The sequence below is a fragment of the Lates calcarifer genome, linkage group LG19, assembly GCF_001640805.2.
Source record: "Lates calcarifer isolate ASB-BC8 linkage group LG19, TLL_Latcal_v3, whole genome shotgun sequence".
In the NCBI taxonomy this organism is placed as follows: domain Eukaryota; kingdom Metazoa; phylum Chordata; class Actinopteri; family Centropomidae; genus Lates; species Lates calcarifer.
The window spans coordinates 20,187,053-20,201,683 of NC_066851.1; the positions used below are offsets into that span (position 1 = coordinate 20,187,053).

Sequence of the window (14,631 nt, forward strand, 5' to 3'; positions counted from 1 at the left end):
TAGGATCCTGGAGCCAAGAGTTCTTGGAAGCCAAATCACAGGGGTTTGGGCCAATTAACTTTCAATCACTTTAGAATTCAAAAACAACTGGAAATAGTTTATAGCTTCAGTTCCCTATCAGAGACAAGATTAAGAATGGATGGGTTATATTAGTACACTCCGCAGTACATTTGACAAAGAACTTAAATCAAGTAAATTATCAGTGAACTGACCCTACATCTGAGATAAATGACTTTCAGGAACCCTGACTGTGCTGATGAAAGATAAAGAGAGAACACAGCCTTTGGGTTAAAGTTAAAGAGGGTCTGTCTTGCCCTACTATGGGCACATGTGTATTACATGTCATGTGGCATATAGCAGGTGCAAGGTCAACGAGACAGCTAATGGCCATACATCCAGGGGCCTCTCACCCCCCTCCACTTGTTTAAGTGCTCTCAGCAGGCTGGAGGAGAGAGCACGGGCCTCCGCAAACTCATCTTGGATGGGAACACTTTATGATAATCACCATCATTTTCCCTCAGAAGATAATACACAGGGGTGTTTGCCAGAATTGGATTGCACAGTCACTAGAGCATATGGTGCAAATTTTGTGCGGAGAGTTGTGGTGAGAATGGTCGCATGCCCTTCTGAAGCTGTTCAGCAGACGGCCTGAGGCATCCTGCTCTCTCTGTGTCTGTTCCTCTCTGTTTCTTTATCTTTCTCTCTGCCTCAATCTTCTGCCCCCTCTCTTTTCTCTGCATTTCCCACTTGTGCCACTAATCACCTGTAATGGCTGCCCTCAGCACCTGCTGTGTTTTAGCCCCTCAAACAGAATCAGTTAAGTTCACAAATGGAGCATGTCCATTCATACCAGGAAACCCCATTACTTTTCCTATTTAGAAAAACAGACTGACATTTTGTACAAGTGCAGATCTTCAGTTATTCTTTATTTCTGCAAGATGTAATAAAGCAAACACATGTTTTAGATCTAGAGAGTGGCTTTTATGTGTACAAGTGTCTCTTCAGATTCAAGAGAAAGAAATGCCCGGCAGCTTGTTGATAATGTGTTCATTTTCAAAATCTTAAAAAAAACAAAAAAAAACCTTGACGTTTTAATTTCATACTAGACAACCCAGAAAAGTGACATAATCATTCACATGTCCTCATGAAATAGGTTCTGTTGAAATCTTGTTGACATAACTACATACACTCTTTGTTGCTAAAGGTACCCTGTGTAGTTACAATTGATTTTTTTTTTTTACACAGGCAGAAGAAGACTGCTAGTTAGCAAAAACATTAATGTAAATGATGCAGAATTTAAAATATTAAAATAATGTTTTTTAAGGAAGAAAATGCACTGAATGTGTTTGTTAGGATACAACAGGATTCTTTTTTATCTAAGAAAAACTAAATGTAAACATACATTTTGTTTACAAGAAAACTCTTTTAGTTGAGTTTTAGAGTTGTATATTCTGCAAACCATCTGATTTGTGGAGCAGTTTACACTCTGTTGTAATTGTTTGAATCAGCTAATATAATAGCTTAATCACCTTAACCATGAAGCACTGTCAAAACAGTTTAGAATTAGTCTACATCAATGATCTGTGTCTCAAAGTTGACCAGAGTTGAACTCTACACAAAACTCATAGATTTACTTTGTCTCTGCCAGTGAGTCCACTGATTGCAGAAATTCCACTGAAGTGAAGTGATTTTTGTGACTGAGCCTTTGCAATCAGATTGCTTTAATGAAGACGCTCGATAAGTTCTCATGCAGAAATTATTCTCTGTCTCATTTGTGGCAAGTTTTGAACTTCTCCATCAGTGGCTTTCCCTGCACTCTCTCTCAGCGCTCAATTGAGGAAATCCTTCTACTTGTATAGGGTTAAATAACCACTTAATAAAATACTGAAATATAGTTTGAGGCACAACACTATCTCTAGCGGTCTCGTTTCTGTCCTGCATAAGATCCGATATCTTCATTGTTTCTTGCAAAGGTATGTATGACACTGGAAGCAGAGTCTGGGCACAACAAACCTGATATACAGCTGCTACAGTCGAACACTCCCAACTCCTCTTCTTTACCGTCCCTTCCCTCTCAGCTGACAACAAATAATCTTTACTGACATGCTCAGACACCCCTGTACACTATGACCCAAATCAATCATCTCACATACGTTTGCAGGAAACTTCCATGAATTTATGGGAACTCATGCTGCGACAAGTGGATTGTCAGGTAGTAAATTTCATTCTAGTTGCCTTCACTCAAAGTTTTGTCCTTCTGTTGTAATTGGCTGCACTGTCTAATTTTGCTCTTTTCCTACATGCATCCATGCATGACACCAACTATCTGCATGCACCGAATGAGAATGACATTTGGAGATGTACAACTTAATTTATTTTTGATAATTTTCCACAGATGTAGCAAATCACTCAGATTTGCATTGGGAGCACTAAGATGATGCAACAAGCCAAATGTTTCAGTGTGTTCCTATGAAGTACTAACAGAATGTACTCATCAAACTTTGATAAGCCTCAACATCTAATTCTACGGCAGGACATCAGTGGGTTGGGAAATTTGAGAGAGGTTTTTTTTTTTCTGTTGGCGTGTTCAGTTGGAGCAATCATATTTAATTCTAAATCATAAAATAGCTATTAAGTGACTCCAGCTCTTGCAAAGTAATTCATTTTCAGTAAGGTGGTAAATTTTAAATCCCAAACTGGATGAACATCATTTTGGATTTAGATTCTTAAAAGTTCCTGGACAGCTTTCTTTGCTTTGTACATGTTTTGTTACTTTTTTCTTCACAGGGTCAGTAACCGATAAACCACCTGGGCCACCGAACTCTGGTAGAAAAGGTGAGCTGAGATCTGCTGAATGTTGTGTGAGCATGCGTCCGAATGTTTCTGTTTGTATGAGAGAGACAGAAAAGGAGAGCATGAGTTCAAAATGTCTTTTGACCTGATTCTGTTCTGTCTGATCTGTGCAAAGTCCAAACTGTATTTACGCAGAGCAGAAAGGTACATGACTGATGTTTCACTTGTAATGTTAAAAGGATGTGGATGTGAAAAACAGCTTTATAGGCACAGAGTGCATTTTAAAACTAGCATTTTTTCTTTGACGTGTTAGCATTGTCCTGAGCTCTTCAAATGTAAGACCTCGTACCTCAGTATGAGGACACAGACACTACAGTTTATCTAATCCTGAGGTATTTGTTAACCTTCTGAATATGCTTAATAATGGATAGTTATGTCCTATGTTGTTCAGTTATGTTAAGAAACACCAAATTAAAGCTAATGCAAAGATTTCTTTCTTGGGTCTATGCACATCATCTGACAAACTTTGTTCCCACCTGAGAAAATACATCTAGAAAGGCTTTTAAAAAATGGTTTCTGTTCTGTATAACACTTTAGTTAGTCACAACCAAGCCCTGATTTGTGTTAGTGTACATACAACAGAGAGCAGATGCAGATGACTTGGGGGGAAGGGTTTGCTGTTGATGTTTACAGTTAAATATTTTTCCCCTCACAGTTTGTGGCTCACAGTCCAGACCTGGATCAAACAGCTAACTGAGAAATACTGTACATTACAAGTTGTTTTAACGTGCTCAGCACACATCTGTGGCATTTCTGCAGGAGGTTGCAAGAAATACTGGTATTTCTGACTAGTGTTTGACCCAGGTCTGCACTTGTCTGAGACCAGCCTAGTAACTATTTTATTTTATTTACAGTTTGACCAGCTCAGGTCAGTTTGACCTCAAGTGTTTCAACATGTCATCTGATTTAAGGACTTACTCTAGTGTTTGTAGAATGACTCCTATCAAAGTTTTTTCTGTGGTTTTGCTTTTGATTGAATTATTTCCAAAGGGATTTTCCGAGATGCGGCAAAACTGCACATGGGTGAGTATTCTAGGTAGCTCCAATCCACATGATTATATATGATCAATTACAGATTATCTGCTGTTTAGTAGGATATTGATTCTTTCAGCCCTGAATATTTTGTTCAGTGTGTATTAGAATGTAGATGTAATGTACTGGCAAGTCTTCCAAATTAGTTTTTAAATCAGTTGTTTCAGTCTTTTTTGCTAGAAATAGTTGTGTTTCTTACGATGGGAAAAAATAGTAACAGTCACACAATGTCCAAGTGTACAATGGATTATATCTGAAAAGCAGAAAAAATTATTTTCTCTTAACACATAACTGTGGCAAGACATGGGCAACAGAGTGAGACTATGCTTTACAATAACATTATTATAATTTCTTATCTATTTTTCCACAAAGTAAGATGCCAGTTCCCACAAAATTTCACTTCTTAATGTCTAGTAAATAGATCTGGTTGCCAAAATGAGAAGATTCATGCAGAGCACTGTATAATTTGAAATACTTATGATAAAAATGTTTTTCCCCAACAGTGGGTAAGAAAAGTGAGGATGAGAAAAGGATATCGCAAGGGAAAGTGACGATTTATTCATGTAGTGGTTCATATGTGGTGAAATACAACTGAAAAACACTGAATTAAAAGGTGCTATCAGCCACTGATCATCAAGTGTTACATATACTAGGAACAAAGAAAGTTTATCCTGAGGGTGACATTACAGGAAAGGTCATGGGGTCATTAAATCCTTTAGCTTTAAGTCATATTTTTGGCTGAGATTTGGGGCAGATTGTGGCACTAAAATTCCTTCTTTTGAATGACACGAATGTCCACAACAAATTAAGGCAAACATCTCGACATATTGAGATATCCTCCCCCTGGAGTAAGACATGAGTCAAGGACAATTTTTGGTGAGATGATAGCACTAGAACAATGAGCAGATCATCACCAAAGTCATTGGAAACCATCCTCTGGAAACCACCAATGGTCACTGCCAAATTTCAGCACAGTCTATCTACTTGTTGAGATTGTTCTCTGGACGAGCCAATTGAACGACTGACCAAACCAACATCGACAAATCACGGACAATGAAGTGCAAATTCCATTATCTGCTCAGAGGTCTGTTCACCTCTGTGTTTGGATTAGTTATGGGTAGGCCCTCCTGTCCCTATCAACACATCCTACACCTGCACTGCAATCATGCGGGTCCTGATGGGGGGGATGTTCTCCTCATGTGAGTGTATGTACGTGCATGTGTGCGTTGTCTACAGTACGACTGTGAAGGAGTGTGTGCAGGCTGATCAGTGTGAGTCAGTGTGAGTGTGCCAGTGTGAGAAGTTGATTTATAGATGTGTGTGTGTGAGAGAGAGAGAGAGATGTAGAGCCCCATGTGGGTGGTCGTCCTGTGTTTTTGTATTATTCATTCTGTCTCTCCCTCTGTTTTTCTATCTGTCTTGGCCGGGCCATGTGCAAATCCCAACCATTCAACAGTTCTGGAGAGTAGATTGTATTAACCTCAATAATGGTAGTTTCTTTCCGTTTCTTTCTCACCCTCAACCCAGACGATGGCTCCAAGCCCACACCCACCATGGAGACTCACGTCCCCCCCGAGGGTGATGGTAAGTCTCCTCTAACTGCTTCTCCACCTGTAGCACAGTGGTAAGATGGTCGCTTTGTTAGCTAAGGTCCTACAGTGTATTAATGCTGACCATCATGGTTTAAAAGCTGGCTCGTGTTTGCTGGATGTCATCTTAGCTCTGCTTTGTGTACTTTTAGATCCAAGACTTTACAGTTACAGTATTTCATGAATTTAATACTGAAACCCAAGATACCATTTCTTAAGAATGCACCATTATATCAAATGGAAAAGTCCAGATATCAAAAATACTATATGACATATTTGATATTTTTTGGAAATAATGGGATCTTGGATGCAATTTTAATTTTGGTTTTGTGGGCAAAGCTTGGATGTACTGACTGTGTTTGAAATATGCTGCTACTGGTGGTGTCAGCACAGCTGATGAGGTGAAGTTAACTGTGGTGAGCTACAGTATGGTGAGATCGTTGTGTGAAAGCTATTGATCTTTGCTCTGTCCTCCTGTCACTGCAGAGATAACTGCTCCGACGCTGTGGATAAAACAGCTGGTGAAGCAGAACAGCTCCACTTCAAGGAAGCAAGGTGAGAGAAAGAAAACACCTCCTTATTCTGACTACGCTCATATTCAGCCTAGATATACTGAGTAAATTAACACCTAAATATATTTAAAACAATAAGGTGATGCAGTTAGTAACAGCCAAGCCCTAATTAGTATGACATTGTACACTATCAATACAGTAGAACCACCCACTCAAATATCTCCACTGTTTTAACGATACAGTCATTAGCCACATATTGATCTTAAGATGACGATGAGAACTAAACCAGAGAAGAAGCTTGAACTCTAAATGAAGCGTACATCAACTTGTCTCCAGTGTTACCCGGTTTCAAAGCCACCAGTTTAAGATGAAATGTAAAACATTTCCAGTTCGAAGACAGCCCTGCACTGCCAGGATTATGTTTCTTGGTTTCTTTCCTTTGGTGTAATTTGTTTAGCTTTCTCTGTCTCCTTTTCAATTACGCCTCGACATGTTCACTACCCTCTGGGCAGCTGGACGCCTTTGACGCTGCTACAACAAGTCAAGGAGTGAATGTGGTGGGGGTTGTGAGTATATGTGGATGACTGTGTGTGCTGGAGTTGGACGGATATATCGTTTAGCTGCTATATGTGATTAATATTAGCCTTTTATCAAATGGCCTCAAAACTATACATTTTTGCTTTAGTGACGTAAAGATATGTGACGTTAATTTCCCCTGACTAAAGCTCATAATTTCTCCTGAGAGAACACAGATTTTTAAAAGCAGAAGATCAAGCTAAACGGGTTTTCACACAGATTTTATGTCCCAGAAAATCACAGCAGTTTCACACAGTATGACAGAATATTCATGTTACAATGAAAACCAATTCTTCCATTTTAAAAACAAAGGCTTAATTGTTCAATCTAATTATGGCACAGTAAAGGCATAAGATGCATACTTTATTTCTTTGTTGGATGTGGATTGATTTTAGGCGTTTTAAATCTTCCACAGTCGATCAGCATGTGTGAATATTTAGAATATATAAAAATGAATGCCGACGTATCGGGGCTCAAACTGGCCTCACTATAATGCTGTTTCAAATTCACCTCATGCACTTATTGAGCCAGACTCGCACACAATAGAGCACACAAACAGTTGATTGTAATACAAGGTTTCTTTTGAATGATGGCGATGTGGCAGAGGAAACTGTGGTCAGGGCAGCAGTGAGGATTGTATTTTAGCTGAGAGATATTCGCTGTGACAGCTCTTTGAAACTTCTGTGGAAACACCAGCTTCCTGTTTCCAATTAGCATCCGGTGTCCTCAAAGGACAAGCGACAAGGCCGACTGAGGGGGAGATGTCATCACGTTTGAGACATGAGCGATGTGTGTGTCTGCCAGTGCATCTGTATGTGATTGCACACAGTGTGTGAGTATGTGAGATGTGAGTATGTATGTGTGTGTCTGTGTGTGTGTGTTAATGTGTTTGCAGATGTGCGTATCATAAAAGGGAAAGACTGCATGTCTGTTTCTGTGACTGAAAGTTGGTGCATGTTTGTGTGGATCAGCGATAACATGTGTGTCTGAATATGTACTGTAAGTACTGTCTGTTTAAGAGAAAAAATATTGTACCTTTCACTTTATTACATTTTTAAGATGCTGTAGCTGTAGTTGTAGCTGCTATACAGATTCACATTTTCCATCCACCACAACATACACAAATATCATTGTTCTTTTTTTCCTCTTTCCTGCTTCCCATCCCTATTTTCTTAACAGTTTAAAAAAAAAAAAAAAAAAGTCCTGAAAACTTTATGTGACCCAACTGAATTGGGTTTTGGACTGTTGGTCAGGTAGAACGAGCCACTGGAACACATCCTCCTTCTTCTGACATTTTATGGACAAATAAAACTCTCTGGTTAATCAATAATAGCACAAGCTATTGCTAGCTTTGTAGGTTTTTTTGAGGGGGGTGGGATTGAGAACACACTGACATATCATCACCTTTTAAGTTGGTATGGTGAACTAGAAAACAGTTGCTTATCATAATTAAAAATTTGGAGTCATGTTTTGTACCTTTTGGTGAGTGTAAATTCAAATGTAATTCTCTTTTAGCTCTGTTTTTGGTCTCTACCAACTCCTGAGTTAAAATGCAGACCAGACAGATAAACAACAAGTTTAAACTTGTTCTACAGCTTCATAAAGCTGAGGAGAGCTGCAGACTAAGGTGATAATTCCTTGTAGGTTCATCACTACAAGTGACCTCTTTCTGTTATTCCAGACATTGTTATTCTAAAAATATCGATTACAGACGCTTTAAATAAACTTTTACTTTCAGGACATCTGCTTGTAGCAAAGAATTTACTTTTACTTAAGCAAAGAGTCTGAAACTGCAAGCAGTCAAGTGGAGAGATAGCCAGAGACCATTACACAGATTGCTTTCTTTTCTCCTTCGGCGCTAAGACTGTTTGGAAAACAGAGAAGATTTGGTTCAAGTGCTCAATATTTAAACTCCTCAGAATCAGAACCTCACTGTCTTTCTCTCCTGAGATGCTGGAAAACCTGAGTGCTCACAAAGCAGCCCTCCCTGTGTGCACATAAACTACATTATTCATTTACTGGCTCTCTGTCTCTGGATACCCCATAATTATGATTTAGAGCGATGCAGAGATTGTGTTAGTGAAACCTGTTTGCTTAGGCAAAGCGATGCAAAGTCCATTTTTCACACAGATGCTTTGTTGCCAGACTTTGACGTGCTGTTGTTCCAATGTTGCGAGGAGGGAGAAGCGCTCTGTCATGCAGTTCATTTATAAAAGTGTAGAGAAGCAGAAACTCGCTAACCGCCACTCCTCCCTTGTGGCGAGGCAAACAACAGAAAAACAAAAATGTTGAAGGGATGTAATGCGATCATGTCAACTAAGCGCATGAGGTGCATAAAAATTTGCAGTCTTAAAAGGGGATTTTGTTTCTTTTTCTTATAATCCTGTTTTCACATCTAGCTTGAGGGAGCATGCACTTTTCCACAAATGGGACAGTAACACGTTGTGATCAAACACGTTAATGAATGATGTGTTGAAAAGCAACTATTGTGTCAGAGATTACAAATCCATTTTATGAGTGAACCCTCCATCATCTCTGGTTTTGTTGCACTCCAGGTCATAAAGACAAACACATGCACCTACATACCTCCACACAGAGTTCCCCTATTACTGACATTTCCGCTATTTTAACTGCAGAGGAGGCTTGCTAGAGACAATATTGCAGTGATTACCCCACAGCTGAAAGCCATTGGAGTGAAGCGAAGAGGAGAGAGCGCTGGGTGGGTGGGGGGTGGGTCGAGGAGGGAGGTATTAGGATGGAGGGAGGCAGAAAGAGAGGGAGAGAGAGAGAGAGAGAAAGGGAAAGTAAAGGAATGAGAGTCTTATAGAGGTGGGAGGAGGGGATTGAGCGAGTGATGGAGGTTGTGAGATAAAGGAAGAAAAGGAGAAACTGAGAAATAAGGAAAGTAGAAGAGGATTTAAAATAGTTTCACTTGGCCTGGAGCCTGGGGGACAAGGGCCAGAGTGAAAGACATAAAATAGGGCAGGCCTGTTCTCATCAAAGATACTGCAGATGGTCGTCTTTTGTCCATTATCGGCTGGTCTGAAGAAAATCAGCACAAGAACGAGCAAATTGTTACAACTGTTCCCGACAACCACTTGAGTGAGTTTTTTTTTTTTTCGTCAGGACAGTATTTGTTTTCTGAGGGTTTGTGTTTCTCATCATTCAGTTCTTGCCAGAGAAAGAAAAATGAAATTAAAAAAGAAACAAAAACAAAAAATAAATAGAGCAGAAATGCAGATATCCACGGCAGGCAAAGAAGTTGTAGATTGAATTTCAAGTCCACACAGAACTGAGAGGATTACATTGCAAGCGTCCAGCCTTTTTCCATTTATATGTATAAAAACAATTTTCTTTTGGGAATCCTAGCTCCTGGCGCCAGCATAACCTCTGTATAATAAACAGTGCTAAATAATTTGGATGTGAAGAAACCTTGGCGGGGACCAGAGCCACGGCACAGCGCTAAGAACACTTGAGTGTGAGTCTTCACAGAAGAAAAAGTTCACTGGTGCAGGGACACGTTTAGTTTTGTGTTGGCAGCCATGCTCGGGAAACATGAATACCACCCCCCCCAGCACACACACAAACACACACCTCCCACTCCCCTCGACCAAGCCTCAGGCCTGCTGCTGAACCTGCTGTCATCAGTTTTGAAAAGCCCCCATATAGAGAAGGACTGATCTGAAGATGCAAAATCTTTTTTTTTTTTTTTTTTTTTTTTGGGACCACTTCAGGGCAGCGCAACAAGCTTAAGGGCATTTTCATATTAGGAATGATTGATCACACACCAGTCAGCTTTCACATTAATATTGTTCGTCCATACCTGAGTCACTTGCATATCCACACACTCAAATACAATAGGTGGCGGTATGCACCTAGTTGGTTTGTAATCAGTCAATAAACACAAAGAAGAAGAGTACACGCATTCATTGAACACGATGTTCTCACTAATCAAACTGGACGTCAAGGTCAAAGGTCCCTGATATGAAACCCCTCATAGCCCCAACATATTATTACTTCACAACGCTTTTATGGTACATGTGTCAGGAAACAGTTTCTTTTTCACTTACATAGACTTACATTGTGAATGTTCGTCTAGTATTCGCTGTCCTTTTAGCTCTGTTTTGTTCTCCACCAATTCCAGAGAGAAATATTTCTCTTTAGCTGCTAAATGTTCTACATTACTTTACCAGCTAGTTGCTAACAGTCTGCTATTTATTGTTTTGATTTGGTTGTTTAAAGACATCTGCTTGCTGGGTCTGGAAACAAGGTTGATGAGAGTGGTGAGACTGAGCCAAAGCACACAACATCTCTGTAGAGCTGGTGCAGCTTTATGCTAAGGATGCGAATTCTTCTTCCATCTCAGTCATCAGGTAGAGAATAGACTCAAAAAATCTGTAGAAGAGAAGTTCAATATCGAATTTCACAAGCTTCCTCTCCTGATGTTGTCTTGAACCAGACAGTGACTGTGCCGTATTGTTCTAATTATGCTTCGGTTACTGGAACTGTGTGAGCTGAGACTACCGGCACCGCTGTGGCACTAATAAGCTCCACAATGTGAAAATACCACATGTCACCACCCTGAGGAGAACTCTCCTAACGGTTAGTGTGACCCTGTTATTGTAGCTTAATGCCTCATAGCGCACTTGAATGTAAAATGAGGAATGGATCAGGAGTGGTAAAAGCACACTTCATCGCCATGGTAACAAGCGTAGCATGCAGCTCTGTTGTACTTGGCTCAAGAGTGAGCAATGGACTAAATGGATGTGAATGTAAATACAGTGTGGTGGGACAAGGTGCCGCGGGAGCATCTCTCAAGGGCTGAGTGGCTGTTGTTGAACAAACAAATACGAGAGATCGTGGTGGGTAAAGAATTTCTAATACAATCTGAGGAGGGACTGGTAGGAGTTTTATGGCAGCGGTCCTTCATGCTGGAAGTCAAACTGCTTGAAGCTGTACACAGAATAGTTAATACAGCTTGTTGTGGTTTGTTTGTTAACACCCTACATGTGGTGGATTGACAGCATCTGTGATGTACCACAAAGGTTTCTGAAGAGAACATATCTGAAACCAAGCACATGGACCTCAAACAACCTTTGATGAAAACAAGCGACCCTGGATGATATCGTCACAAACGGATCTGACAAAAAAATCCTGTATGAAGATCCACTTAGTTGCTTTTTCTGATGTTTTTTCTCACAGAAATGGTTCAGAGCAGTGTTGTAGTCACTAAACCTTAAGTCCAAGTCTGAGTCACTAATGAAGAGTCTGAGTCAGAGTCCGAGCCATCATGATTAAGTCTTAGCATTAATTGTTCCTGACAGCATGCACATGAATCCACATGTAGCCTGGTGAACAAACATGCCTGCCTTTGCATGAAATGTAATAATGTCACAGTATTAACTTAGCCTTCAATAGCTTATACCAAATTGTTATGGCCTACTACAAAAAACTACCAAAAAAACTCTGCTTCTCAACTTTCAGGTCTGAATGTAATCAATGCTCTGGTCCAAGTCTAAGTCATCAATGCCAAGTTGAGTCACAAGTCAATTTCAGGACAACAGTACTACAACACTTTTATAAAGACAGCACCATTTATCAACTAGTAGCTGGCTGATGGCAAATGAAATTGGTTGACATACACCAAACACAACACATGAAAGCACAGCACATATGTAATGTAAATCACATTATCATCCTGATTTCGTTTCGTCCTACACTGTCACCTATTAGCCTTGAGACAGATGCTTGATGTTTTTTGTGCGTATGAAGTGTGTGTCTGGTTTCCTGCTTGTGTCTCCTCTGTATTGAGTGCATTTCTCATGGTTTTAGAGAAAGTTCCCTCTTGTGACCAGGAGAGACAGAGCGCCCTGGATGAGGATCGGCAGAGCCCTCGTGAGGCCATTTTCATCCCCGACTGTGGACCCGGAGGCCTTTACAAACCAGTCCAGTGCCACCAGTCCACAGGCTACTGCTGGTGTGTTCTGGTGGACACGGGACGGCCCATTCCTGGAACCTCCACCAGGTAATATAAATATAGGAATTAGCACTTAACTCAGAACTGTTTAACTGCAGTAGTACTATGAATTTGAACCTCCAAGTCCTTGCTGTTGATTACTTAAGATACCTTTGCTAGTATGAGATTCAAATGTCCACTGGAAAATATAATCAGCTTCCTTTTTATCTTATTAAATGTCTGCTTCATTTGTCTGCCAATGTGGGCATGATTATCTGATATCCTGGCAGCAGGACAGGTGGAATGAAGTACTAGAACATAATCTGTGTTCAGCTTTGTTGGTACCAGAGCAGGGCAACACACAAGCCCGGCTGCATACTTTTAATTAGAGCTGCTGTTGCAATGTACATACAGCAGCTTCTTGTAAGTTGTCTGTGGCAGTTAAATGTCAATGTCATTTTTAACAAGACTCAAGAGTCTACAGCCACGTTAGCATCTCTGTGAGCTTGCACTTTAAAACAGTGTTGCTTCAGTCTAAAGGCTAACATCAGCATGCTAAGATGTGTTCATCCTGTAGTACAGCCTGAACTACAGGCTTTTTGGTCATAAACTACTGGGCAGAGTGAAATTTTTACTGTAAGATGGTGCTTAATTAAACAGATCACCAAAGTTATTTGAATGAATCCTGCGGGGGACATGAGTGTTTGAATCAAATTTAACAGAAGTCCACTCAAAACCACAAATGTGAACCTCATGGTGGCACTAGATGAAAAGTCAAAGGATCACCAAAGTCATTAGGATTCATCCTTTGGGAACCATGAATGTCTGCACCAAATTTCATGGCAGTCCATTAAATAGTTACTGTTGTATTTCAGTCTGGACAAAAATGGTCAACCAACCAATCAACCATCAAACCAACTTTGTCAACCCCAGAGCCAATGAGTAAAAGCTACTTTAGCTACAAAGGCCATAAATGTCTATGTTTCTAAGCTGCTATTGCCAGTTCATTTAGAAGAAGGAGGAGGAGGAGGAGAAGAAAAAGCTTCAAGCCCTGATGGGAATATCATTTAGCAGGCCATAAACAATGAGCGTTTGGTATGACATTGTGTTTTCAGTGCAGTTGCTACTGTTTATATTGCCTTCGGGGAAATGGCACAGACACAATGGGTTTTTGCAAGAGCTGTGTGTCAGAGGGATGGAGATGAGGCAACATAGAAAAGGTTAAATAAATGATGCCCATTTCTCATGTTTTGGTTGTTTAAAAATGTAATATATGATTTGTATCCAGAACATGAATATCGTAAAGTGAAACACAGATTAAAAGAGACTGGATGTTTGAAAACTTCAAGCATTCACCGGTAAATGGACGAAGTGTTTTTGTTCCTAAAGGGGCATCATCATTCTCTGTCCACAGGACGGTTTATGTTTTACAGGATGAGGTACAGACTTTTTTCGAATCAGAAAAAAATACATGGGTTTTGGCCTTAATACTGTTTGCATACAGTATAACACCGGTTGTGTGTCTTGGACAGATAATCGAGTTTCAAATAAATACTCAAAATGATTGACAACCTATAAAACTTTAAAATAAAATCACAGGCATAGATTTTAAATTTACAGACCAAATTCTCATCTGCATTTTAGATATATTGAATGACAACCTTGGGGCGATTATGTCTTCACATAAGAATTTATTGCATTTTGGACTAGACCTCATGTCACTCATCCCAGTTTCTTTCCTCTGGACAGCAATGTGCAGAGTCATGCATTAGACATCCCATCTTGGATCAGTGGCCATGCAGACTGTGAAAAAAGAAATGACAACTTGCTTTAACTTTGAAAAAAAGGGGGGAAAAAAAGCCAAATGAGACACACATGCTCAATTTTCCATCCTGTTCAAGAAGCACTGATACAATGGCCAGGAGAAAACGAGTCATGCCACGCATAATGCCGAGCAGTTTGTTATGGCTCCGAAACAAAGCTTTGTGTACGTCAAATCAAATTTATTTATTAAGAGTTTATAAAAAAGAAAGATTAATCACTCTTAATAATCTTTACAGATCAACTGTGGACGTGCAGATTAAAGCCAAAGAGCAATAGGTTGTAGATTTAG

General features: G+C 39.9%; 1 protein-coding gene across 7 annotated transcripts in view; it reads left to right on the forward strand.

Annotated features, from left to right (window-relative positions):
• smoc1 (SPARC related modular calcium binding 1) overlaps positions 1-14,631 on the forward strand; it is a 50,215-nt gene that overhangs the window by 20,343 nt on the left and 15,241 nt on the right. For 4 of the 7 annotated variants that reach the window (XM_018695531.2, XM_018695533.2, XM_018695528.2 and 1 more), the window contains exons 6-10: positions 2,162-2,212; positions 2,788-2,835; positions 5,380-5,469; positions 5,961-6,029; positions 12,395-12,587. In XM_018695531.2, coding sequence (XP_018551047.1) covers positions 2,162-2,212; positions 2,788-2,835; positions 5,380-5,469; positions 5,961-6,029; positions 12,395-12,587 — 451 coding nt within the window. The remainder of the gene's footprint in view (positions 1-2,161; positions 2,213-2,787; positions 2,836-5,379; positions 5,470-5,960; positions 6,030-12,394; positions 12,588-14,631) is intronic. The other 3 variants (XM_018695534.2, XM_018695535.2, XM_018695537.2) reach the window with 3 other exon arrangements.